The sequence below is a fragment of the Mus caroli genome, unplaced genomic scaffold (assembly GCF_978045245.1).
Source record: "Mus caroli unplaced genomic scaffold, Mus_caroli_1 scaffold_11, whole genome shotgun sequence".
Taxonomy (NCBI): domain Eukaryota; kingdom Metazoa; phylum Chordata; class Mammalia; order Rodentia; family Muridae; genus Mus; species Mus caroli.
The window spans coordinates 55,473,319-55,496,098 of NW_028227266.1; the positions used below are offsets into that span (position 1 = coordinate 55,473,319).

The 22,780-nt window shown below is 50.9% G+C and overlaps 3 protein-coding genes and 1 long non-coding RNA gene across 12 annotated transcripts in view; 2 read left to right on the forward strand and 2 right to left on the reverse strand.

The window, feature by feature from the left end:
- Positions 1 to 2,235, forward strand: part of Sin3a (SIN3 transcription regulator family member A) — a 57,754-nt gene extending 55,519 nt beyond the window's left edge. For 6 of the 7 annotated variants that reach the window (XM_029481676.2, XM_029481675.2, XM_029481679.2 and 3 more), the window contains one exon: positions 1,002 to 2,234. In XM_029481676.2, the coding sequence (XP_029337536.1) occupies positions 1,002 to 1,232 (231 nt within the window). In that variant the 3' untranslated portion in view covers positions 1,233 to 2,234. Of the gene's footprint in view, positions 1 to 1,001 lie in introns of all 7 variants that reach the window. The other variant, XM_029481680.2, reaches the window with a different exon arrangement.
- The window catches only part of LOC110301310 (uncharacterized), a 24,889-nt gene extending 20,046 nt beyond the window's left edge, over positions 1 to 4,843 (reverse strand). The window contains exon 1 of the long non-coding RNA XR_003837584.2: positions 4,618 to 4,843. This is a non-coding gene — a long non-coding RNA (uncharacterized LOC110301310). The remainder of the gene's footprint in view (positions 1 to 4,617) is intronic.
- Man2c1 (mannosidase alpha class 2C member 1) lies at positions 4,781 to 16,233 on the forward strand. 3 transcript variants are annotated; one of them, XM_021171726.2, is made up of 26 exons: positions 4,781 to 4,959; positions 5,242 to 5,364; positions 5,823 to 5,946; positions 7,568 to 7,638; positions 9,105 to 9,282; positions 9,461 to 9,650; positions 10,726 to 10,832; positions 10,989 to 11,099; positions 11,313 to 11,405; positions 11,506 to 11,622; positions 11,789 to 11,884; positions 11,964 to 12,109; positions 12,433 to 12,556; positions 12,884 to 13,005; positions 13,107 to 13,192; positions 13,284 to 13,439; positions 13,649 to 13,746; positions 13,902 to 13,996; positions 14,233 to 14,337; positions 14,416 to 14,572; positions 14,669 to 14,812; positions 15,140 to 15,249; positions 15,345 to 15,424; positions 15,603 to 15,751; positions 15,832 to 15,941; positions 16,021 to 16,233. In XM_021171726.2, the coding sequence occupies exons 1-26, from the start codon at positions 4,781 to 4,783 to the stop codon at positions 16,145 to 16,147; spliced, it is 3,198 nt and encodes a 1,065-aa protein (XP_021027385.1). In that variant the 3' UTR covers positions 16,148 to 16,233. The 3 variants fall into 3 exon arrangements, with proteins under 3 accessions (XP_021027385.1, XP_021027388.1, XP_021027386.1); XM_021171729.3 differs by having other exon boundaries at positions 4,832 to 4,959; positions 13,636 to 13,750; positions 13,886 to 13,996; XM_021171727.3 differs by lacking the exon at positions 4,781 to 4,959 and having other exon boundaries at positions 5,263 to 5,341.
- Positions 16,234 to 17,420: 1,187 nt separating this feature from the next.
- On the reverse strand, positions 17,421 to 22,780 carry Neil1 (nei like DNA glycosylase 1). The gene is given in 10 exon segments (XM_029481754.2): positions 17,421 to 17,450; positions 17,452 to 17,664; positions 17,828 to 17,889; positions 18,051 to 18,078; positions 18,285 to 18,412; positions 18,736 to 18,835; positions 19,060 to 19,123; positions 19,210 to 19,329; positions 20,730 to 21,186; positions 22,506 to 22,780. Coding segments are annotated over 9 exon segments (1,179 nt in total). The 5' UTR covers positions 21,164 to 21,186; positions 22,506 to 22,780.

The window sequence follows — 22,780 nt, forward strand, 5'->3', positions numbered from 1 at the left end:
CTATAGGAATACACTATAATTGTCTTCCAACACACCAGAAGAGGGAATTAGATCCCATTACAGGTGATTGTAAGCCACCATGTGGTTCCTGGGAATTGAACTCTAGAAGAGCGGTCAGTGCTCTTATCCACTGAGCCCACTTTCCAGCCCAAGAGAAGTGTTTTTTATGGAACAAAATCTGTAAAATGCAAGACTGGGAAGAAGGAAAGGCATTGGCATACTTGTAAAAAGTCAAATAAAGCTAGTGGCTGAAGCCTAGTGCTGTAGACATGAGTGCAGTTCAGTGGGCCATGCTTTGGATTTTGCTTTAGATACACTAGGCCCACCAATTTATTTTGTGTGTATATTCATTCATGTTTATGTGTACTTGTGTTGATGTGAGTGTGCGTTGCCACAGTGTGAGTGTATAGGTCAGAGGACAACCTGTAGGAATCTGTTCTCTCTGGGTTCAGAGGATGGAACACAGGTCATTAGACTTAGTGTCAGGCACCTTTACTCACTGAACTATTTTGCCAACCTCTCCTTTCCCCCATTTTAAAAAGATAACATTCTAGAGGACTGGGTAGATTGCTCAGTGGTTAAGAACACTGGCTGTTCTTTCATAGGACTGAACTCAATTCCCAGAACCCACAAGGCAGTTTTCAGCTATCTACAACTCCAGGTCCAATGGATCCAGTATCCTCTTAGGCTTCTGCAAACATTAGGCACATACATGCTATAAATACAGTTTCAGGCAAAATGACAGGTGTACAAATAAAGTAATAAATGTCGTCAGGCCAGGTGGCATATGTCTAATCCCAGCACTCATGAGGCGGGGCAGGCAAGCTGCTCAAGTTTTAGCCCAGTCTATGTGCCCTGGTCTACATAGTGAGTTTTGGGTCAACCAGAGCAACATAGTGAGACTCTGTCTTAAATACATACATAAATAAATATGTTTTGTATTTGAAGGGCTTATTTGCCTATTTTATCTGTTTCTTCTTTCTCTTTTACTTTCATTTTAGTCCCATGAGCGTGTAAGCAAGCGACTGCATCAGCGGTTCCAGGCCTGGGTAGATAAATGGACCAAGGAACATGTGCCTCGGGAAATGGCAGCAGAGACCAGCAAATGGCTCATGGGTGAGGGGCTCGAGGGCCTGGTACCCTGCACCACCACCTGTGATACAGAGACTCTGCACTTTGTGAGCATCAACAAATATCGTGTCAAATACGGCACAGTATTCAAAGCCCCTTAACTGCAGAGCCAGAGCAGGTAGCTCAGAGGTGTGTGTGTGTGTATGTATGTGTGTGTGTGTGTGTATGTGTGTGTGTCTGTGTCTGTGTGGGCATGTGTACTCATGTACACTGAAGAATCAAGGAAGATGCCTTTCAAGCCACCAGTGCAACCAGGCACCAGCAGGATACACAAAAGGAATGCGAATGGATGGATACCTTAGGAAGCTGGAACTGGCACTTTTCCCAAGGGTGTACTACCCAGACCCAACAGGGAATGAAGTCCATGCAAGCACAGAGACAGGCAGCTTGCTTGCACACACCAGCAGAGCTCAACTACAACTTCCTATGACCTGAGCAACCAGATGCTGTCCCCATTTGGATGGATGGAGGTGCATCTTGTTACTGCTCCTTTTCCCACCTCCAAAAAAGAGGGGAGGGGGGAGACTGGATTTGATGATACCCTGACTTGAGCACATATAAGATCTTTGTTAGATTTTATCTGAGACCTGTTTGGCTTTGGAATTAATAACTTATGGATTTGGTTTCTGAGTCCTTGAAGCTCACCTTCTTCCCTCTTCTGGTTCTCAGCCTCAACAAATTCCAGTCAGTCCTCCTTTTTAGCTCCCATGGGACTGTTTTGTACCTGCTTCTTTACTAGTCTGCCCTCGTGCCATCCACCAGCTTCTCTCTCACGCACACACACACATGCACACACACACACACACACACAATTTTAACTTAGTTTTTCTTTTTTGTAAATAATGTACATACTGTCAATTTTTTATTAAAGAAATATGCTTTGATGTGCTAGCATAACTGCTCTAGCTTCTTGTGTACCATAGTACTATGTGGCTTCAGATTTAGTACCTATAAACAGATGTACAAGACATTTATTACACTTTTTACCAAAGGGAGATACCATTGTAGTACTTTTGTGTAAAACTTGTCTTTCCCCCAACAACTTACTTTCTTTTTCCTTTTTTTTTTTTTTAATGTAAATAAAGCTTGATTCTTAAGGAAATAAGTAACACAAGTCCCTTGTCCTCCCCAAAGAGCTGTTGTAAAGTTGGGACTGGCTTTAATTTCTCCAGGTTACAAATAGGATTTTGCTTTAAACAAATAAGTACTTGTAATTGTCAAATTAACATATCAACATTGAGGCCAGTGGGATGGCTCCATAGATAAAAGTGCTTGCCACATAAGCCTGACAAGTTTGCTCTCTGGATCCAATAGTGGAAGGCAAGATCTGACTCCCAAGAGTGCTGTGTCCTGTGCCCTATGGCCCCTGAGTGCCTGTTCTTGTGCTCACACACAGGCACACCACACCTAGGCTCCTATTTCCCCTCTCAAAGTTCTAGTTTCCCTTACTGGGAATAAGGCTACAATTCAGGAGACTGAGCCAAAGAGTCAAGTGTATTTGTAGAAATTCTAAGGGAATGAATTTTACATTGCTTAGCAACATACACCAACAAATGCTTTTAAAATTGTAGCGTGGGCCTTTAATCTCAGCACTCAGAAGGAAGAAACAGATCTCTGTGAGTTCAGAGCTAGCCTGGTCTACATAACTTCAGGATAGCCAGGGCCACAAAAAGACCTTGTCTCAAAAAATAAAATTAAGAAAATTTTTTACATTTATTTGTATGTGCGCACATATGCACCAACGTGCAAGTGTGGAAGTCATAACAACTTGGAGTCAGTCAGGAATTGAATTAGGTTGTCAGGCTTGGCTGCAAGTGCATTTATTTGTATCCTCATCCATCTCACTAGACTCCACTTCTTTTTTTTTTTTTTTTTTAAGATTTATTTATTTATTTATTTATTATATGTAAGTACACTGCAGCTGTCTTCAGACACTCCAGAAGAGGGCACCAGATCTTGTTACGGATGGTTGTGAGCCACCATGTGGTTGCTGGGATTTGAACCTCGGACCTTTGGAAGAGCAGTCGGGTGCTCTTACCCACTGAGCCATCTCACCAGCCCTAGACTCCACTTCTTAAAAGTTACATTTAAACGTGATCCATAACATTGGGGGGGGGGGGGTGTCCTTCAAATGTGGTTGGTTGGACTTTTTTTGAACAACAGACTAGCTGTCGTAGAATTCAACAGCCATCACCTAGCAAGTCATAACCAGGTATTTTATCTCCCATTTAAAAATCCTCAGTCCTGGGGTCAGTGAGATGGCTCAGCTGGGTAAGGTTCTTGCCACTAAGCCTTAGGACCCCACATGTCCCACCCCCAACCAAATAAATTGTAACAATGTTTTTAAAATCCCCAACACCACCATAAAAATAATTTGACTTCTAGGTTTTCAAGTCTTTTAATCCCAGCACTTGGGAGGCAGAGGCAGGGGGATTTCAGAGTTCAAGGCCAGTCTGGTCTACAAAGTGAGTTCCAGGACAGTCAGGGCTATACAGAGAAACCCTGTCTTGAAAAAAACAAAAACCTCATGAATCTTGCCTCAGACTCCTGAATTCTGGGAATACAGGTGTGTGTCACCATATCCTGCTTTTAGGGTGTTTTTCTCATAGGACAAGAAAACTCTTGGAGGTAATCAAGCCTAATGGGAAAAACACTGTAGGACAGTGGCTGAGGCAGCATGCCAGGAAGAAAGAGTCTGGCTTCCTCAGCTATGGTTCACCTCTCCCCCTCTATTTCCTTAAGACTACTGGCCTAGAAGGATGGGGAGCATGGGTCTGACCAGCAGCAGCCTTAGCAGTTGCTACCTATGTACCGTGTACTGCACCTTCCTGCAGATCAGGGTAAGATTTCAGGGCCCTTTTAGGAGAAAAAGTCCTTGTGACCAATAAAACAAGGGACTTTGCTCAAGTTTTGACAAGTTATTTTAATTGGCATTGTATATTTCTTACTTGATCATTTTTCTGGGTAACCTGCATTTGGAATGTAAACCTGGTTATTTCCATTAAAGCAGGCTAGTTAGATTCCTCCTGTATTATTTTCTCCCAGACTCCTGCAAACGTTAAAGCTGGAGGTTGGCTCTTGGCATTCAAACTTCCTTGCATTTGTTGACCTGCTGCGTTAGATCAAAATTCTGGACATTTGGGTAATGGGCAACGGTGATGCATGTAATGTAATGGAGGATTACTGGTGTGCAGAGCCTCTTTTCTGTATTTCTGAAAACACCCGAAGTAGCCTTGCGCTTTTCATATCATGCAGTTACCAATGCTTGAGTAAGTGAAGAGAATGGAAAACTAAACCTTTCCCATGCCCTTCCAGGGGCTCCCTCCCTAACCCTTCCTTCAGAATGCCAAGTAGCTCATGCTGTACTCAAAGGCGCTACGTTGTCACAGATTACTCCAATTTACACTTCCTCGTCTGTGAACTAGGGCTTTGTGCATCCTAGGCAAGCACTCTCCCTACCGAAACACACCACCAGCTCAAACTTACCATTGTATTTAAAAATAATTTACCCAGCTGTCTGACAGCAAGGCTGAGGGTGAGAACCGCGAAGGCTCAGCTTCTGGGTTTCACTGGGAGGCTCCCCAGAGCCAGCCTCTTGCAAAAGCCGTGGTGTTCCCAGAAAAGCTGCTCGGGTCTGTAAGCTGGTTGGATGCCGGAACCTTTGGTTCCAAGCGGTGCAACGAGCCGGCAGCACCAAGGATCTTCCGGGGAGGGAAGGCTCATCGCCATGGCGGCAGCGCCATTCTTGAAGCACTGGCGCACCACTTTCGAGCGGGTGGAGAAGTTCGTGTCCCCGATCTACTTCACCGACTGTAACCTTCGCGGCAGGTGTGTCCCTTGGCCTGCTGAGTCCGCAGACCACATCCGCGCGCTCTCCCCTTCCCTTCCGGAAGGAAACCCAGGCCGTGGCCACCCGGGCCGCGAAACAAAGTTCCCGCCACTGACAGGCCAGGGGCTGGGGAGCGAACGGTAGAGGTTGGTCTGTGCTGCTGAGCTGCCAGGCAGTCCTCACGGCTTTGGCCAAGGGAGAGGGTTTCCGCAGCCATCCGCTGGCTCACGGGTGGGACAGGGGCGGCTTCAAGCATGTGCCCATCAGCTGCTCCTGCCCAGGCTCTTCGGGGACAGCTGCTCGGTGACACTCTCCAGCTTCCTGACGCCCGAGAGGCTTCCCTATGAGAAGGCGGTGCAGCAGAACTTCAGCCCTGCGCAGGTCGGCGACAGCTTCGGACCCACGTGGGTAACGCCCAGTTTAGCGAAGCTCCGCCCCAGGACCAAACCCTAGTCTGCTAGATGGCTGAGTGGCGCCCTCTGCTGAGAGAGGCTCCTTTTTTTTTTTTTTTTTTTTTTTTTAAGATTTATTTATTATATGTAACTACACTGTAGCTGTCTTCAGACACTCCAGAAGAGGGCGCCAGATCTCGTTACAGATGGTTGTGAGCCACCATGTGGTTGCTGGGATTTGAACTCTGGACCTTTGGAAGAGCAGTCGGGTGCTCTTACCCACTGAGCCATCTCACCAGCCCAAGAGACGCTCCTTTATCCTTCGGTATCTTCACTTGAGTATTTTCATCCCTGCTGCCTCCCCCTTTCCCTTTATTCTTCACCCATTTCTCTGATGCTGCACATGCATGGAGAACATCTTAAGGCCGAGGGTTTCCACTCCCAGGCCCATCAAAATGGCTCTATTACAGATGGTGGACCTGCTGGTTTCGGGTAGAACTGGTCATCCCTGAAGTTTGGGTGGGCCAGGAAGTTCATCTTTGCTGGGAAAGCGATGGAGAAAGCCTTGTCTGGCGTGATGGGGAACCTGTCCAGGTGAGGTGTTCTCCCTTAGAGCCAGATACTGCCACAGATTAGCCTGGTTTTTGGAGATGCCACAGCTGAATGAATGGGTCTCCAGAGTAATTTCATGATTTCGGAACTGAGGAAATTGCCAGTGTTTAGACACACCAGAAGAGGGTATCAGATCCCATTACAGATGGTTGTAAGCCACCAGAATTTGGACACCAGTGTTATAAACCCCCAGTTTTCATAAGCTAGTTTTATTGTGTATAGTACATATATATTGGGGGAAACTTCAAGTCATTCTAAAATAAAATAAGGTATTGTTATCTTCCCATGAATAATGAATTTCTTTTAACTGCACATCACATTCCCCAGATGTTAAATGTTAAATGTCATACCAGGTTTAATCTTTGTAATGCTATGTGATGACACTTTATGTCCATTATAGATTTTAAAACTAAGAAATTTCTTTGTTGGTCCATACAGCTTCCCTTTCAAAGTCCAGTAACTGGGTCCTAAAAGAAGTCAGAGCCCTATCCAACTTTCTTCTCTTCCATGGCACCCACCTAACTGAATACTGAGGATGAGCCAATCTATCTCAAACTCCTTGGGCTTCTTTTTTAATTAATATAACCCAGAACCACCACAAGTTCTAGACAAATGTTCTCACCACCGAGCTAATCCATCTCCCTCCTCCCGTTTAATTTGAGAAAGGGTCTTGCTGAATGATCCCTGCTAGTAGCCTTGATCTTGTTGTTCTCCACCATGGACCTCCCAAGTAGCTAGAATTATAGACCTGTATCAATATATCTGCCTCACTCCATGGGGTTTTCTTTTATATATTCATGGGTAGAAAGGCCACCAGAGGGGGCTGGAGAGATGGCTCAGTGGTTAAGAGCACTGACTACTCTTCCAGAGGTCCTGAGTTCAAATTCCCAGCAACCATATGTGACTTACAGCCATCTGTAATGGGATCTGATGCTCTCTTCTGGTGTGTCTGAAGACGGCATACAGTGTAGTAATACATACATTAAATAAATCTTAAGAAAGAAAAGCCACCAACCAGGCCTCCTAATCTCTGCCCAAGCTCCTTCCCATAAGACCATCTGTAGGGACCTTGAAGTTAGCCCAAGATACCCCAAAATCAGGCTCTTTGCACAAATGAAATTGATTTGTCTCAGAGGGACAGAGGGCAGGGAATAAGAGACAAAGACAGAGGAGACAGAGGGCAAGGGAGAAGGGAAAAAGGTGTTTGTCCCAGAAGACAAAGGTCTAAGAAAATGGCAGTCTATAAAGCTACAAGAAGAAAGCCTATGTTAGGATGAGGTGGTGGCTAGCTTTAGGGATGTAATCTAGCAGTTTTACAAGGCAGAGGGAAGTGGGAAGAAGGGCAAGGCCTGCCATAGCCGTGCTTGCCGAGCTCCAGCTCCCCAGAGTCCCTTCACCACTGCTAGCAAACATAAGCTGCGTGCTGGTCACCGATGGGTGGAACACTTGCTACCAAGGTTCCCTGATTACATTATCCTAGCGTTTCCTGGTATCGGTGACTCAGGGCAGGGCAACTGGATGGCAGAATCTGACCCCCATTGGCTTTACTCGTCCTTCGAATTTTCTAATGGCCTCAAGCCTTGTCTTCTCTTTTCTCTACCAGGGTTTGACCAAAGAAGGTGAAAAGACCAGTTATGTCCTGAGCGAGAGGCTGCGAGCATCAGACCCTCGGAGGTAAGCATCCACTTACACAAATGTGTACACATAAATGAAATCTTAATATTTCCTTTCTCGTAGTAAATATAAAAGAACATGGAGAAATTAATTACTCCTATTATCCTTCTACCAGGGATGACCTTTTTTTTTTTTTTTTTTTTTTTTTTTGGTTTTTGAGACAGGGTTTCTCTGTGTAGCCCTGGCTGTCCTAGAACTCACTTTGTAGACCAGGCTGGCCTCGAACTCAGAAATCTGCCCGCCTCTGCCTTCCAAGTGCTGGGATTGAAGGCGTGTGCCACCACCACCCGGCAGGGATGACCATTCTTTGTCTTCATAATCTCAAGATTTCTTTGAGCAGAAGCACCTTTTACTAGATGAAAATTATTTCTCTGATATTTTACACCCTACCTTTACATTCCATTATTTCATATTGAGGGAGCATGTTTTCTATACCATGAAAAGCTAAGATATTGGGTTTGGCTGTTTGTTGTTATTTATTTGTTGTTTTTTGTTGTTGTTTTGTTTGAAACAGGATTCCATTCTATAGCCCTGGCTGTCCTAGAACTCACTATGTAGACCATGTGGGCCTTGAACTCACATAGTTCTACTTGCTTCCTCCCAAGTGCTGGGATTGAAGTTGGGTGCTACCATGAATGATTATTGCAGTGTATATCTAACTGTGCGTGTTTGTTTGTTTGTTTGTTTTCTTTGGCTTGGTTTGATCTTTTTGAGACAAGGTTTCTCTGTGTAGCCCTGGATGTCCTGGAACTCGCTCTGTAGACCAGAGCCTCAGACTTCATAGATCCATCTGCCTCTGTCCTGCCTCTCAAGTGTTAGGATTAAAAAGGCCTCTGCCACCACTGCCCAGTGTTAACTGTATATTGTTTCAGATTCCTCCAACACTGTGAATATGGTAAGGTGGCCTTGAAGGGCAGACAGAAATAGTCATAAAATTATGAAACTGCTGAAGGTTCTGGGAGGACAGACTGAGGACTCCTATTGCCAGACTAGGAGGGCTGGAGTCAGAAAGGCTACCTGTTAGTGATGCTGAGTTTAGCTCCAGCAGAGGAACCTGCTGCTCAGGTGCTGCCTCCAGGAACTGGTGTACTATATTAGCTAGTGGAGCTTGGGACTGAAAGTCAGCCTTGGAAGAGCCAAACATGTTTGCTGTGCAGCAAAGGCTTTAAGACCAAGAGTACTTTGTACAGACAGCCTTGGAAATATGAAGCTAAATGGCAGTATAGCTCATAGGAATCCAAACTTAGCCATAGCAGAACACTCCTCAGCAGGACATAGGTTTGAACTGGTATTTCTACCATGATCCTCCCACACCTAAACCTGACATCCCATGGGTTCCTCTGGGAAATGGGTCTTGGGCGTAAATGGGGGGGCGGGCAACTGAATGCCTGCTACTTGCACTCTTGTCAAGCTCCCAGCATCTTGTGCCAGTTCACTGGCCTGAGACTGCCTCTCTATATTTATAGCTTGACTCTCTATGTGGAAGTAGCCTGCAATGGGCTTCTGGGGGCCGGGAAGGGAAGCATGATCGCAGCCCCTGACCCGGAGAAGATGTTCCAGCTGAGCCAGGCTAAACTGGCTGTGTTCCACCGGGATGTCCACAGTCTCCTGGTGGACCTGGAGCTGTTGCTGGGTGTAGCCAAGGTACTGGAGCCCCACCCCCATCCAGATCCCTACTCCAGGCACATTGTTTGAGTTGGGGCACCAACAGGAGTAAAGGGCTAAAAATGGGGAGCTTTGCTGAGAACCCTTGAGAGACCCAGCTGGAGCTTTACTATAGTAGTGCTTGAGGAGTCTTTTAAAGTACAGAACCCTGATGCAGGGCCTCGGGGAGGACAGCCAGCGCAGCTTCCAGGCCCTGCACACAGCCAACCAGATAGTGAACATATGTGACCCTGCTCAGCCTGAGACTTACCCAGCAGCCAAAGCCCTGGCCTCCAAGTTCTTTGGCCAACATGGAGGTGAAAGCCAGCATACCATCCATGCCATGGGACACTGTCACATTGATACAGGTAAGGCGCCACTGTTTGTTAGGGTGCCAGGTGCCCTTAAAGCCTTGGGTGTGGCTGAAACCTGCAATATGATCCTTGGTAATCTTTGGCCTTCTGGACCTTATTTTTCCCCTTGTGTAAAATTAATCAGGGTCATTGGATCATGGGCTCCGTTGGCTGTGGCTTGCTTATTCTTCCAACAAAAGCTGATAGCTCACGAGGCCCCGTGGCAGACACTGGATAGGTAGCGTTGTGGAGACTGGTTACTGCAGAGTGACCAGCTGTGGTGGTGCTGTATATGAGACCTGGGGCCAGAAGAGGTATTGCACCCAGCTAGGTTAGGGAGTCTGAGATTTCCTAGCAAAGTGACATTTGATTTAAGTGATGATGGAAAGCTGAGTGGGTTGACACAGGGGCCCCCAAGCACAGGGACCAGGTCAGGTGTTCAGCTTTGAGCCCGAGTTTGTAGGATCCTTGAGAGTTTTCGGTTCTTTGTTTGCTCATTGTTACTGTGCCTGAGTCCAGGCCTTTGCTATCTATGTAGCACTGGTAGGTTTTGCACTGATAGCAGTCCTCCAATTCAGCTTCCTGAATGCTGGATTGCAGGTGTGAGCCACTGCACCTCGAAATGTGTGTTTTTTAGCCAGCTCCTTGCTGTACTGATTCAGATGCAGCTAAGGTTTCTGACCATGGAACAAGGGCTGATAAAGTTGGACCTGAGGCCTAGAGGTCAGGAGCAACTGGAGGTCATACGACTTGCCCAGATAAGCCCACGCTATGCCTCGTTCTAGTACCTTTGTCTCTGGGGAATCTGAGCCCTAATGTAAGGCTCGTCCAGGACCTGGTACCTGTGTCCTGGCAGTTGGTCTCAGTCCTTCCCGCCCAACCCGCTCCTCCTACCTTGCAGGAGGGACATGAAGTAACAGCGCAAGAGGGGCACCACATAGGTCTGCAGGGTAGACCTAGACAGGAAGAGGGCTGGGCTGACCCACTGGAGCCTTAGGCTGGGTCTGTCAGGGTTTGGGTACAGGGGAGGGCTGCTGATCTCCAAAGAGTGGGAACCTTGTTATCTCCTCACTCTGCCCCCCACCCCCAGCCTGGCTTTGGCCCTTCAAGGAGACTGTGAGGAAATGTGCCCGGAGCTGGTCGACAGCTGTGGCGCTCATGGAGCAGAACACAGACTTCATCTTTGCCTGCTCTCAGGTCAGAGGGCAGCTGTGTGGAGCAGATGGGCTTGAAGTGGGGACCTAAAAGACCAAGAGTGTCCCTTACCTTTAGCTACCCCCAGGGCCACCGGATGTTTGACCGTGAGTAGTGTCCTTTACTCCTGGCCCAACTCCCACCCCATGTTCCCCACAGGCACAACAGCTTGAATGGGTCAAGAGCCAGTACCCTGGTCTGCATGCCCGGCTCCAGGAGTTTGCCTGCCGAGGACAGTTTGTGCCTGTGGGGGGCACCTGGGTAGAAATGGTAAGTGCCCATCCCTGGTACTATCTTCCAGCAGCTAGTCAGTTGAGCCTGAAATGAGCAAGACAGCCTCTTCCTGGGGTTATAACCCTGTGTTAGTGTACCCATTGCACCTCCACAACAGAGTGAAGTTGGCCCAGGGTCCTACCCGTGTCTAGTCTGGTGCTAACTCCAACTGTCTTGCTGTCCTGTCCCCCCATCCCCTGACCCCAACAGGATGGGAACCTTCCCAGTGGAGAGGCCATGGTGAGGCAGTTCCTGCAGGGCCAGAACTTCTTTCTGCAAGAGTTTGGGAAGATGTGCTCTGAGGTAGTCTGGGAGCTGGCATACCAGGCTATCCACAGGGGACACGGGGACTTGGCTGAGGCTGAGGCATCTCCACTGAGAGCTGAGAGCCTTATCCCCGCAGTTCTGGCTGCCAGATACATTTGGCTACTCAGCACAGCTCCCCCAGATCATGCAAGGCTGTGGCATCCAGCGCTTCCTGACCCAGAAACTGAGCTGGAACTTGGTCAACTCCTTCCCAGTAAGCAAGCCCCAGGGGTCAGGGGTCAGGGTCTGGATCCCACTTGGCCCACTCAACCCTTTCCAGAGTGTGGTAGGCCTGTGCCTGGGTCACAGCTAACATGGATGTAGATCAACATGGCCTCAGGCCTGTCTCTAGCCTCTGCCCTGCCCATCTCTGCCGGCAGCACCATACCTTTTTCTGGGAGGGGCTGGATGGCTCCCGAGTGCTGGTCCACTTCCCACCTGGAGACTCATATGGAATGCAAGGCAGTGTGGAGGAGGTGAGGGGACACGGGGTGCTGGGCTTTTCAGAGAGGGCTGGGTATCTTGTCCTAGGCTGACATGTCCCTACCCGTCTAGGTGCTCAAGACTGTGACCAACAACCGGGACAAGGGGCGGACCAACCACAGTGGCTTCCTCTTCGGCTTCGGGGATGGGGGAGGTGGCCCCACACAGACCATGTTGGACCGATTAAAGCGGCTGAGCAACACTGATGGGCTGCCCAGGTCAGGCCTGAGCCAACATCAGCCACTTTCATGTAGCTCTGCCCTCAAGCCCTTGCCTTGAGCCTGCCCTTTGTTTATATATGAAGTTTGACTCCTCCACTGGACCTTGTATCTCTCAATCCTGACCCATCATCTTTCAAACTTCCACCTTGGGGATATGGTGCAGGGAAGTTCTGAGGTAGCAAGAGGCTTGAGGCCAACAGAGTACAGCTCTATATTTAGGGAACTGGCTAGGGAGTGGCTTCTTTGTTGGGGCCTCTGGCCTGCACTGTAGACAAAGGGTAAACTACAGGACTCTCAGCTAGGCTTGTGGTCTTCCTTAGGGTGCAGCTATCTTCTCCTGGCCAGCTCTTCACGGCACTGGAGAGAGACTCGGGACAGCTGTGCACATGGGTTGGAGAACTCTTCCTGGAACTGCACAATGGCACCTACACTACGCATGCCCAGGTCAGGGCCAGGCTACCAGCCTAGTCAATACCTGATATGCATCAGGCTGTGGGGAAAGGGTTGGGGAGAGGCAGGGCTAGAGCTCAGTGGGCTGCTTCTCCAAGTAGAGGCTTGGAAAAGAGGCACTAGAGCTGGGTTAATCCCGAACACAGACAGCGGGTGGGACAGAGCCTTTCCAGAGGAGGAGGGTTTGGGTGGGAGGTCACTTGAGGTGAGTTTTCTATGAGAGGCCCAGGGAAGCTGTCAAGGGTTCTGAGCAAGAGAGAGCTTTGGACGGTGTCCTGGGTCACATCAGAATTTAAGGTGACCCTCCCTCCCTGGGCACAGCTCAAGAAGGGGAACAGAGAATGTGAGCAGATTCTTCATGACGTGGAGGTGCTCAGCAGCCTGGCCCTAGCCCGAAGTGCCCAGTTCCTATACCCGGCAGCCCAGCTGCAGCACCTCTGGAGGTCAGTCAGGTACCCCTTCCTGCTGGTCACCTGACTTCTGGCCCTGCTGTAGCCTGCCTCTCCCAGCCTTCCCTGTCTCTCTCTGCCTTTGGTCCCTGTAGGCTCCTGCTCCTCAACCAGTTCCATGATGTGGTGACTGGAAGCTGCATTCAGCTGGTGGCAGAAGATGCCATGAACTACTATGAAGGTGAGGCCAACCTTCGTACCAGTCCTTCTGCTCTCAGGGCCAAGCAGGACAGACCCGATGCTCACCCATGGCCAAACCCATCTCTCTTCAGACATCCGTTCTCATGGCAACCCACTTCTCAGTGCTGCAGCCGCAGCCTTGTGTGCCGGGGAGCCAGGTCCCGAGGGCCTCCTCATTATCAACACACTGCCCTGGAAGCGCACTGAAGTGTTGGCACTGCCCAAGCCTTGTGGGGCTCACAGCCTAGGTATGAGCTGACAGGGGGAAGCTGGTCCTGCAGCAGGAAAATCTAAGGCTAGACAGCATGACAAGACTACTCCCCAGGGAATCTTTCCCTTGGGGTATCCCAATCTGGAGAGAAGTAGCCATGTACTATCCCATTCAGCCTATCCTTAACCTGAGCAGGGTATCTAGACCGTCAGAGAGGCTACACTGATGCCTAGGCCTTGTCCCCAGCCCTGGTGACAGTGCCAAGTATTGGCTACGCTCCTGCTCCCACCCCTACTTCACTGCAGCCCCTCCTCCCCCAGCAGCCTGTGTTTGTGATGCAGGAGGTAAGTTCTAGCAGCTCCCAATGGGGTGGGGCCTAGACTGGGGTTCTCCTTGGTCTGGAGCTAGGGGCTGGGGCAATGCACAGCTTTAGGAGGGTTAGGTTGGGCTGGGGGGTGGGGAACACTACTCACTCGGCTCAAGGACCCTCCCCTCCAAGACTGACGGTTCTGTGACTTTGGACAACGGCATCATCCGGGTGAGACTGGATCCAACTGGCTGTCTTACTTCACTGGTCCTGGTGGCTTCTGGCAGGTGCTAACCCTTCACTGTTCTTAATCCCATGCCTGGCTAGTTCATCCCAAACTATACCATCTTCCCTCTGTTCCCTGGCCACTACACTATCCAAGTCTAGTCTACAAGTACCTCTAGACTGGAACCCACACATGGAGCAGGGTAGGCTGGGCTAGCAGCACCCTGACCCCTGGCCCTATTTAACCTGTCCTCACCAATTATAGCTGGAGAGACCACCAATCCCTATGTCCTTCCAGGGAAGCCATTGCTGAGGGAGCCCTGGGGAACCAGTTTGTGTTGTTTGATGATGTGCCATTGTACTGGGATGCATGGGATGTCATGGACTACCATCTAGAAACACGGTACTTCTTGGGCAGGACCTGGGGGTGGCTGTGTATGCACGCTTCTCTGGCTTAGTGCCACCCACCTTCATCCCACAGGAAGCCTGTGCCTGGCCAGGCAGGGACCCTGGCAGTGGGCACTGAAGGTGGCCTCCGGGGCAGTGCCTGGTTCCTGCTCCAGATCAGCCCCAGCAGTCGGCTCAGCCAGGAGGTTGTGCTAGATGTCGGCTGCCCCTATGTCCGCTTCCACACTGAGGTAGAAATGGCAGGGTAGTGGCCATCTTTCCCGGGTGTGGCTGGTGAGGAGGCCTGAGGTCCTTCTCTTGTCCCCACCCTCTGTCCCCCACTTCAGGTGCACTGGCACGAGGCCCACAAGTTCCTGAAGGTGGAGTTCCCTGCTAGAATACGGAGCCCCCAGGCTACCTATGAGATCCAGTTTGGGCACCTCCAGAGGCCGACGCATAACAACACCTCTTGGGACTGGGCTCGCTATGAGGTCTGACATGGGGACTGGGTGGGGCTTGGACTCGTCCCTGTCTGGGGAGAGACTGTTTGTGGGTTGAGGACAAGAGGGAAACAATGACTGACACCTGTGCTCTCTAACATGGGCCAGGCATTTGCTACCTGCTTTACTTTGGTTTGGTACTATATAGCCACCATTACCGTTTCACAGATGAGGAAGCAGGCAGACAGATGGGATGACATGCCCCAAGCTTCCTTGAGTGGCAGCTAGAATGCAACCATGGGCTCTAGAACTTACTATCGCCCAACTGAAAAGGGCTCTGGGATGCAGCCACTCATAGGCCTTGGATCTGCCCTTCAGGTGTGGGCTCACCGCTGGATAGATCTGTCAGAGTGTGACTTTGGGCTGGCCCTGCTCAACAACTGCAAGTATGGAGCATCAGTACGAGGCAACGTCCTCAGCCTCTCACTGTGAGTGCGGTGCCCGCTGGGTTCAGGACTGGCTGGGGTTTGTGGGAGCTTCCTGTGCTGGAACTCCAGCCCCTCATCTCTCCCACCCACTCCAGGTTGCGTGCACCTAAGGCTCCAGATGCTACTGCTGACATGGGGCGCCATGAATTCACTTACGCTTTGATGCCACACAAGGGTATGTACCAGTGTAGCAGGGCCCCTCTATGGCTCTTGACCACCTTTGTGCCCTTTCCTGAGGTAAGGGGTAAACCGAGGCATCGGGGTAAATGGAGGCAGCCCAGCCCCAGTCCCCTCCAGAGGTACCACGGGGAGCTCCCACTGTCCACATGTGTTTCTTTCTGGTCATATCCCAGGCTCCTTCCAAGAAGCTGGTGTCATCCATGCTGCCTACAACCTCAACTTTCCCCTGCTGGCACTGCCGGCTCCAGGCCCAGCCCCTGACACCACCTGGAGTGCCTTTTCTGTGTCTTCACCAGCAGTAGTGTTGGAGACCATCAAGCAGGCAAGGGCAGAATAGACTGGGGAGGCTCCTGGGATGCACAAGTTCTTGGCCCTGCCCACTGTCCTGCCTTCCTCCACCAGGCTGAGAGGTGCCATCAGCACCGCACACTGGTTCTAAGGCTGTATGAGGCTCATGGCAGCCATGTGGACTGCTGGCTGCACACGTCGTTGCCTGTTCAGGAGGCCACCCTGTGAGTGGAGACACGGTAGAGGTAGAGGTGGGAGTCCTGCCTTTGTCGGTCCTTATGGCCTCTCCTGTTCTCCATCTAGTTGTGACCTCCTGGAGCAGCGAGACCCCACTGGTCACCTTTCCCTCCAGGACAACCGTCTGAAGCTCACCTTTTCTCCCTTCCAAGTGAGATCCCTATTGCTTGTGCTTCAGTCTCCACCAAACTGAGTCTTGACTGGATAGCTTTGGGAGTTCCTCATTTCCACCTCCCTAGCCCGAAGCGTCTTGTGCAATAAAAGCTTAGATTAGCAGCACTGTGATGGTGCCTTGCTGTTTCTCATAAGGCTGCTCTGCAGGGACTGTAAGGAGGGAGAGTATTTCCAGGGGCAAGACCTAGGTTACCCGTGTGTGCAGGATCTGGCTTGTGGCTTCCATCTCAGATACTGGAGACCTCGGGTGACCATAAGCCAAGGAACTTTGAGATAAAAAGTTGTTTCTGTCAGCAGAGAGATTATGGCTGAACTGGAGGCCTGGAGCCTGCCTCCCCCGACCCCCATATCATCTCACTCCTCCCTCCTCAACTGGGAGGGAAGCTGTGGGCAAGTGCTAAACTGGGAGAACAGTCAGCCATAGACCCTGATGCTTCCTGGAGCTAAGCTGGGAGAACAGCCAGCCATAGGCCCTGATGACTCCTGGATGGGAAGAGCTATGGATGACACCTTGGGACTGCCTGGGCCCAGGTCTGCAGAGACAGAATGTCCTCTGATAGTCATGGCCTTGAGTGTATATGTGGGGGGTTGGGAGGAGGGAGGGGAGACAAGGAATTAAATATATAAATAGGTGGAGCCATGCAGCCAGCCTTTCCAACTGGCTTTCTCATACCTTACATAGGTAGCCTGCCCAAGAGTACCAAGAAGTTCAGATTTACTAATTTAATAATGCTTTTCACTTTGGATTTAAAAAATGTTGAAGATGGCATACATTTCCAACACCTTGGGAGGCAGAAGCAGGCAGATCTCTGAGTTTGAGGGCAGCTTGGTCTACAGAAGAGTTCCAGGACAGCCAGGGCTACACAGAGAAACCCTTGTCTTGAAAAAGTAGACAACAACAAACCAGTGAGTGGAGTGTGGCAGCTCAGCTCACACCTGTAATCCCGGCCACCATGGACATGGAGCAGGAAGACCAAACGGGAGTTCAATGTCATCTTCAGATCCACATGGGTTCAAGGATAGGACATATGAAGCCCTGCCTCAAAAAAACAGTTATGCAGGAAAAGTCACAGGGCCTAGGGCATGCAGCCCTACAAATACTGCTTTTAGGGATTCAGACATGCCCCAGGATACACAGCAAGGCATCAGGGAAGGAGGCCTCCATCTATAAAGCTGAACTCTCCCCAGCCTCCCTGGGTCAGGTGTCAGGCATAGTCTTTGGGTGTCCACGGTGGCCTGTGTGGAGAGCAAGGGAGGCACTGACTGTGTGTCCTCCCCCTGTTGACCCTGCACTATCTCCCGGCCTCCCTGGAGAGCCACTCCCAGGGGTCCCTCTTCCCAGCTCAAGAAGGATGCTAGAAACAGCTCACCTGTTCTTGCCCGTCGCCCCCTCCTCTTCCCTTTCTCAGGAGCTGTAGGGGTTTCCTCCTGGTTTTGTTGGAGGCCGGCCCCTTCAGACTGTTGAGCTATACTCTTAGGAGGGTGCTTCCTGGCCCTCCGCGTCCTGGAAACGGACTTGCTTGAAAGTGGAAGGTCCTGGGTAGAGATGGTCCTTACTAGGTTTTCTTCTAGCAGTTTACATGTTCGCTAGGGCGACTGCTGACATTACCCACTGGGCCCCAACCCTCCCATGATTGGTGGAGACAGTTGGGCAGGAGCCTGGCCAGTGCAAGTGCAGAGGCAGGGGTGGCAGCCATACCTCTTTCCTGTCCTCAGCCCCCAGCTGTGTCTCCTGTGACTTCTTTTTTCGGGATTTGCCCCCTGTAGAATGTTCTATTGGAGCTAGAGAGCTCAAGGGCTTCAGCCCCTCTCTAGACTCTTACTGCACTGTGATTCCAAGGCTGAAGAGGGGTGGGAGGATGGGTATCCAAGGCCATGGGGGGGTTTTTGGCTCTTTATCTCTCACATTATGAGCTACTTACCTTTGGGTGCCAAGGGTCCGGGATCACCCTAAAATGGAATGGAGACAACTCTGGAGTCAACTTGGTCTGATGAAGGGCCAGTTTTACGTGGAGTGGCAAGGTCATATCCTTACTCATCTCTCCATGACTCAGACCTCTAGCTTCTACCTTGTTATCCCACCAGCTTCATGGGAGGTCTCTACCCCACCAGCTTCTCTGGGTCTCCATTTGCCAATATGAGTATAGGGTTCGAACCTGGAACCAGATGGTACGGCCATGCCGGTCTCGCAGGGAGCTCATGCCTGGCACACCATAGCACCGAAGCCAGGCTCGAAAGGCAGCAAAATCCTCCTCTCCACGCTCTGGCCCATAGCCTTTGCCCCCTGAGGGACAGAGGAACTGGTCAGAGGTGAGAGGGTCGTGTGGGGTGGGAGGAACAGTGAGCCTGGTTCAACCTGATCCAAGCCACACTGCCTCCTCTCATTGTGACTAGGCCTGTGTTCCCCCGCTCTGGGTCCTAGCCTCTCCATCAGCAAGGCCGAATCTCTACCCCACCTGCTGCATGGGAGGCTGGTTGAAAGTGGAAACTTGCCAAGAGACCTGGTCTGTTGAACAAACTCCCATCTCTTGAGCCAGGACAGCTGTCCAGCATCTTACAGAGGCTAAAGTAGAGGCCACTAGCCATCTTGACCTCCCCAGACCTCACCCAGCTGAACCACTTCCTTGGGCACCAAGTGACACAGTTCCAGCAGGTCTGGGTTTTGCAGTTTGGCCTTGATCTTCTGGCTCAGGGTCAGCTCTGGGCTCTGAAGGTGGGTATGGGCAGAAACAAGGTGTCAACACAGGGCACTCACCCCACCTCACACACTGAAGACAATGGACTTCTATAAGCTTGGCAAGACCTTTAATGTGGTTTGCACCCACTCCACACACATGGTGAGCTAAGGCAGACACACCTGACTCTACCCACACCCTTGCCACCCACTCTAGCAGGAGAGCCAGCACACATGTGCTTGCCCACTGTCCTCACCGGCCGGCACTGTTGCAGGGCCTCTAGAACTGTGCGAGCCTTCTCAAAAGGAGGGATCTTCAGCCTGGAGTGGTGGGGAGGGCCCATGCTAAGTAGTGGATGTGTCCCATGTCCCACCCCAGCCATTGTACCCAGAGCCTGCCTGCTGACCGGTACAGGATCTCTGCCCGCAGATAGTTGCCAATGCCATTGAAGAACCTCTGGTCCAACAAGGCCTCGCAGATGGGCCGGTCAAAGGCTTTGTCTGATAGGTTCCGAAGTACGTTCTCTCTGCAGGGACACAGGCTGGATGCATGAGACCCATCCCACATCCCAAGATTGGGAAGAAGAGCTGGGGAGTCTGATCCTGAGTGCAAGGAGAAAACATTCCAGCTCCCTCTGGTCTCTGTATTATTTGGGCAGCTGGAGCCTCAGTTTTTCTATTTGTTAAATGGGGGGAAAAATCTAGGATTAAGTTTATTTTTCAGCCAGGCATGGTGATTCTCACCTGTAAATCCTAACACTTGGGAGGCTGAGGCAAGAAGAGAGGCGAGTTTGGGGCCAGGCAGGGCTACATAAAAAGGCCATGCGTGTGTGTGTGTGTGTGTGTGTGTGTACGTACACATGTGCACACACTCACACACACACAGGCCTGGAGTGATGTGCCAAGGTGTGGCAGCACACCTGTAATCCTAACACTGGGAAGGCTGAGACAGTAACCCCACTGCCATGAGGATGTAGCAAATCCTGGAATAGAGTGAAGTCCAGTCTCAGCCCCCCGCCCCCCCCCCCCCCCCCCGCTCCCAAAGTGTGAAGGACCAGAAGGTGGCGGGATGAGTGTGATGAGGATTTAAAAAAAAAAAAAAAGTAGATGCTCCAGTGTGGTTCTGCCCTCCATCCCCAAGGCACCCAGCCAGTGGACTGCAAACAGCTTTGAGGTCTATCAAGAGACTTAACAGGACCAGCAGCCAAGCAGCCTTTGGTCCCCAACTTCCCAGAAAAGACCAAGCAACAACAATAACCCAGGGCTATTCTGTGACACCAGAGATGTGACCAAGTGTAGGGCTCCGCAGAAGCACATCATCTATTTCCAGGGAGGAAAATGAGAACGGGCCAGGTCCACTCCAGGCTTACACCCCTCAAGTTCTTGCCAGTGAGGCTTTCCTCCAAGATTTAAACAGCTTCCAGGTCTCCATCAGCCAAACCCCAGCTTGAAGGTCACTTCCCTAGAATGGCCATGCCTCCTGAGATCCCCACCTTTGGCCAAAGTCTCCTGGCCCCCTGTCTTACCCGCACATCATCAATGTGCTGAAAGTTTGCTTTGCCCACTGCTGTCCCCTACAGAGCCTGTCTCACAGCAGAGACCCTTATTGCCTCTTTAGAGGCAGGTTCTGATGACAGGGACGGTCACAGAGGAAACCCCAGGACATAGACAGGTAAGCAGCCAGAACAGAGAACCAAAACCTGACTCAGAAACTCAATCATTAGGCTATCCTCTCCCTACTGTGCAGGCTTGTTTCTTAAGTACTATAAAAGCCTGATGCTGTTTCTGTATCCTCAGACCTCTGGCTGGTCTCCCTCCTTTGGACTGCCCTCTCATAGACACCATCTCGATAGATGAGGGACTGAGGCTTAGTAGAAGGCTGGGATTTGTTTCTTATTGGTCTGGTGCTCCACATACCCAGTCCTACCTGAACCGTTCATACTCCAGCAAGACACAGGGTCCACGGCCTGCTTGCCATTCACCCCCAGGGTCCCAGTGGCCAAAGCGACGGATGTCTACGAAGCAAAGGGCAAGCCGGGGGGCAGGTGGGGCCGTGTAAAAACGTAGATGGGCGTGGCGGGGCAGTGCCTCTGCAGGTACCAGCTGGAAGGATCCTGACATCCCAAAGCGGAAGACAAGGGACAGTGGCTTCTGAGGGGGCTGGGACCCAGGCAGGGGGCTCAATGTCAAGCGTAGCTCCTTGCCTCGGGCTAAAGCTGAGATGTGGTAGGCACTGCTCTCAAAGGGCACCTCCGGGTTCCGGCTGACAGAGGACTTCTCCACACACCCACCAAATACCAGCCCCTTACATGTCTCGTTCACAAAGTGGCTGGCCAGGTGCAGCTCTGGGCCCTCTGGCATTCTGAAGGAGGAATGGCTGGGCCCTGTAGTAGGAAAAGGACAACAGGTCGTGCCAGAAATGTCTTGTTCAGTAGGAACAAGACACCAAGTCTGTACAGAGGAAAAATCAGAGACACAGAGAGGCACAGGGCCATATAGGATAGGCAAAGAAATGGTGGCCTGGCCACCCATCCAAGGTACTGGGTACCAGGAAGCTGAAGCTGGGAGGCGCATGGCTGTCTTGCTCACTGATGCTTTCCTTCCATGGCCTCCACACCTCGCTTTAGAATACAGTTCAGATTCTTGCTGGAGCCTATTACCTTGTGTCCCCCAAGCTCCCCTACCCACCTACAAACCTGTTCCTCCCCAACTCCTGGCCTTTGCCCCTGCTGCCCCCCATCCCACACACAGTAGGAAGTTTGAAGGAGGCCTTCTCTCTCCCTAATCCACATCTTTTTTTTTTTTTTTTTTTTTTTTTGTTTTGTTTTTCGAGACAGGGTTTCTCTGTGTAGCCCTGGCTGTCCTGGCACTCACTTTGTAGACCAGGCTGGCCTCGAACTCAGAAATCCGCCTGCCTCTGCCTCCCGAGTGCTGGGACTAAAGGCGTGCGCCACCACGCCCGGCGAATCCTAATCCACATCTTGACTTAGGAGCTCCCAAAGTTCAAAGCAACTCAGCATCTGTTCTGGCACCTCACGGCACCCCGAGGCAAAGCTCGGGTCACTCATCAAATACAGCTTAATCTGGCCCTGAATCTGTCTAGCATCCATGGAGGTAGGAACTCAAATGTGCGTTGGATCAATGGGATTGACCTAGCCTGCCATGATCACCCAGCCAGAACAGAGAGGCTTTCTCCCAGCTGCCTTCTTATCAGGACAGGAAGCAGAAGTAGGAGAAGGGTATGCTCCATCTGTGCACAGCCCTGTTCTCATGGACCCCCGGGGTGCCAGGAAGGACCGGGCTCTCATTCTTTGTCCTCACCACTCTCCTCTGTCCCTCACTTCCCTCTTCCCGCTTTGCTACTAGCAAGATGTAGGTGTCGGGAAGACGGGCGGTTTATCTAAAGTAGACGCGTTGGGGGCTTGGCACCAAAAAGGGTTCGGTTTGCGGAAAACCTTTAGAGTCCTAGTTTTGCGAGGTGTGAGATAGCACACATCCCCAACAAAATTTTGGTTTCTCTGTCTTTCCCCGGCTCCCAGATCCTTTAGATCTTCAAGTTTACTGAGACCCCGAATCGCCCCCATCAAAGCTGAATACCTGTTTTGGTTGCTGCTCAACCTGAGGCAGCAGCCAGTAAAGGGTTAACCCCAGCAGTCTGCCGAACTTCAGAGCACGCTGGGAAAGGATAGAGACACTCTGGTACCTGCTGGGAAATATAGTTTCTCAGGCAGGCGGCGCAGTATGGAATGGAGTTCCTTAGTTATGAGAATCCCGGGTGTTGGGCAAGCTTTGGAGCAGTCGCGTAACCCGTGGGTGACGAAAGAACGGTGAGCAGAGCCTCGTTCAGAACTGGTGCCCCGAGTCGCAGCTGCGTCTGCAGTTGAAGTCACCAGTTAGCCTGGCCAGGATTGACGCCAGCAGCCGGAAACATGCAGCTGTATGCGAGACATACACAGGTGCAAGATAAACAATCCCTGG

Excerpts from the sequence above, each read along its gene's own strand:
- Man2c1 (XM_021171726.2), top strand. The coding sequence starts at position 4,781 with ATGCCGGAACCTTTGGTTCCAAGCGGTGCAACGAGCCGGCAGCACCAA. Across the intron at positions 11,623-11,788 it reads ACTTGGTCAACTCCTTCCCA|CACCATACCTTTTTCTGGGA; the intron begins GTAAGCAAGCCC and ends CTCTGCCGGCAG. Across the intron at positions 12,557-12,883 it reads CCTACACTACGCATGCCCAG|CTCAAGAAGGGGAACAGAGA; the intron begins GTCAGGGCCAGG and ends CCCTGGGCACAG.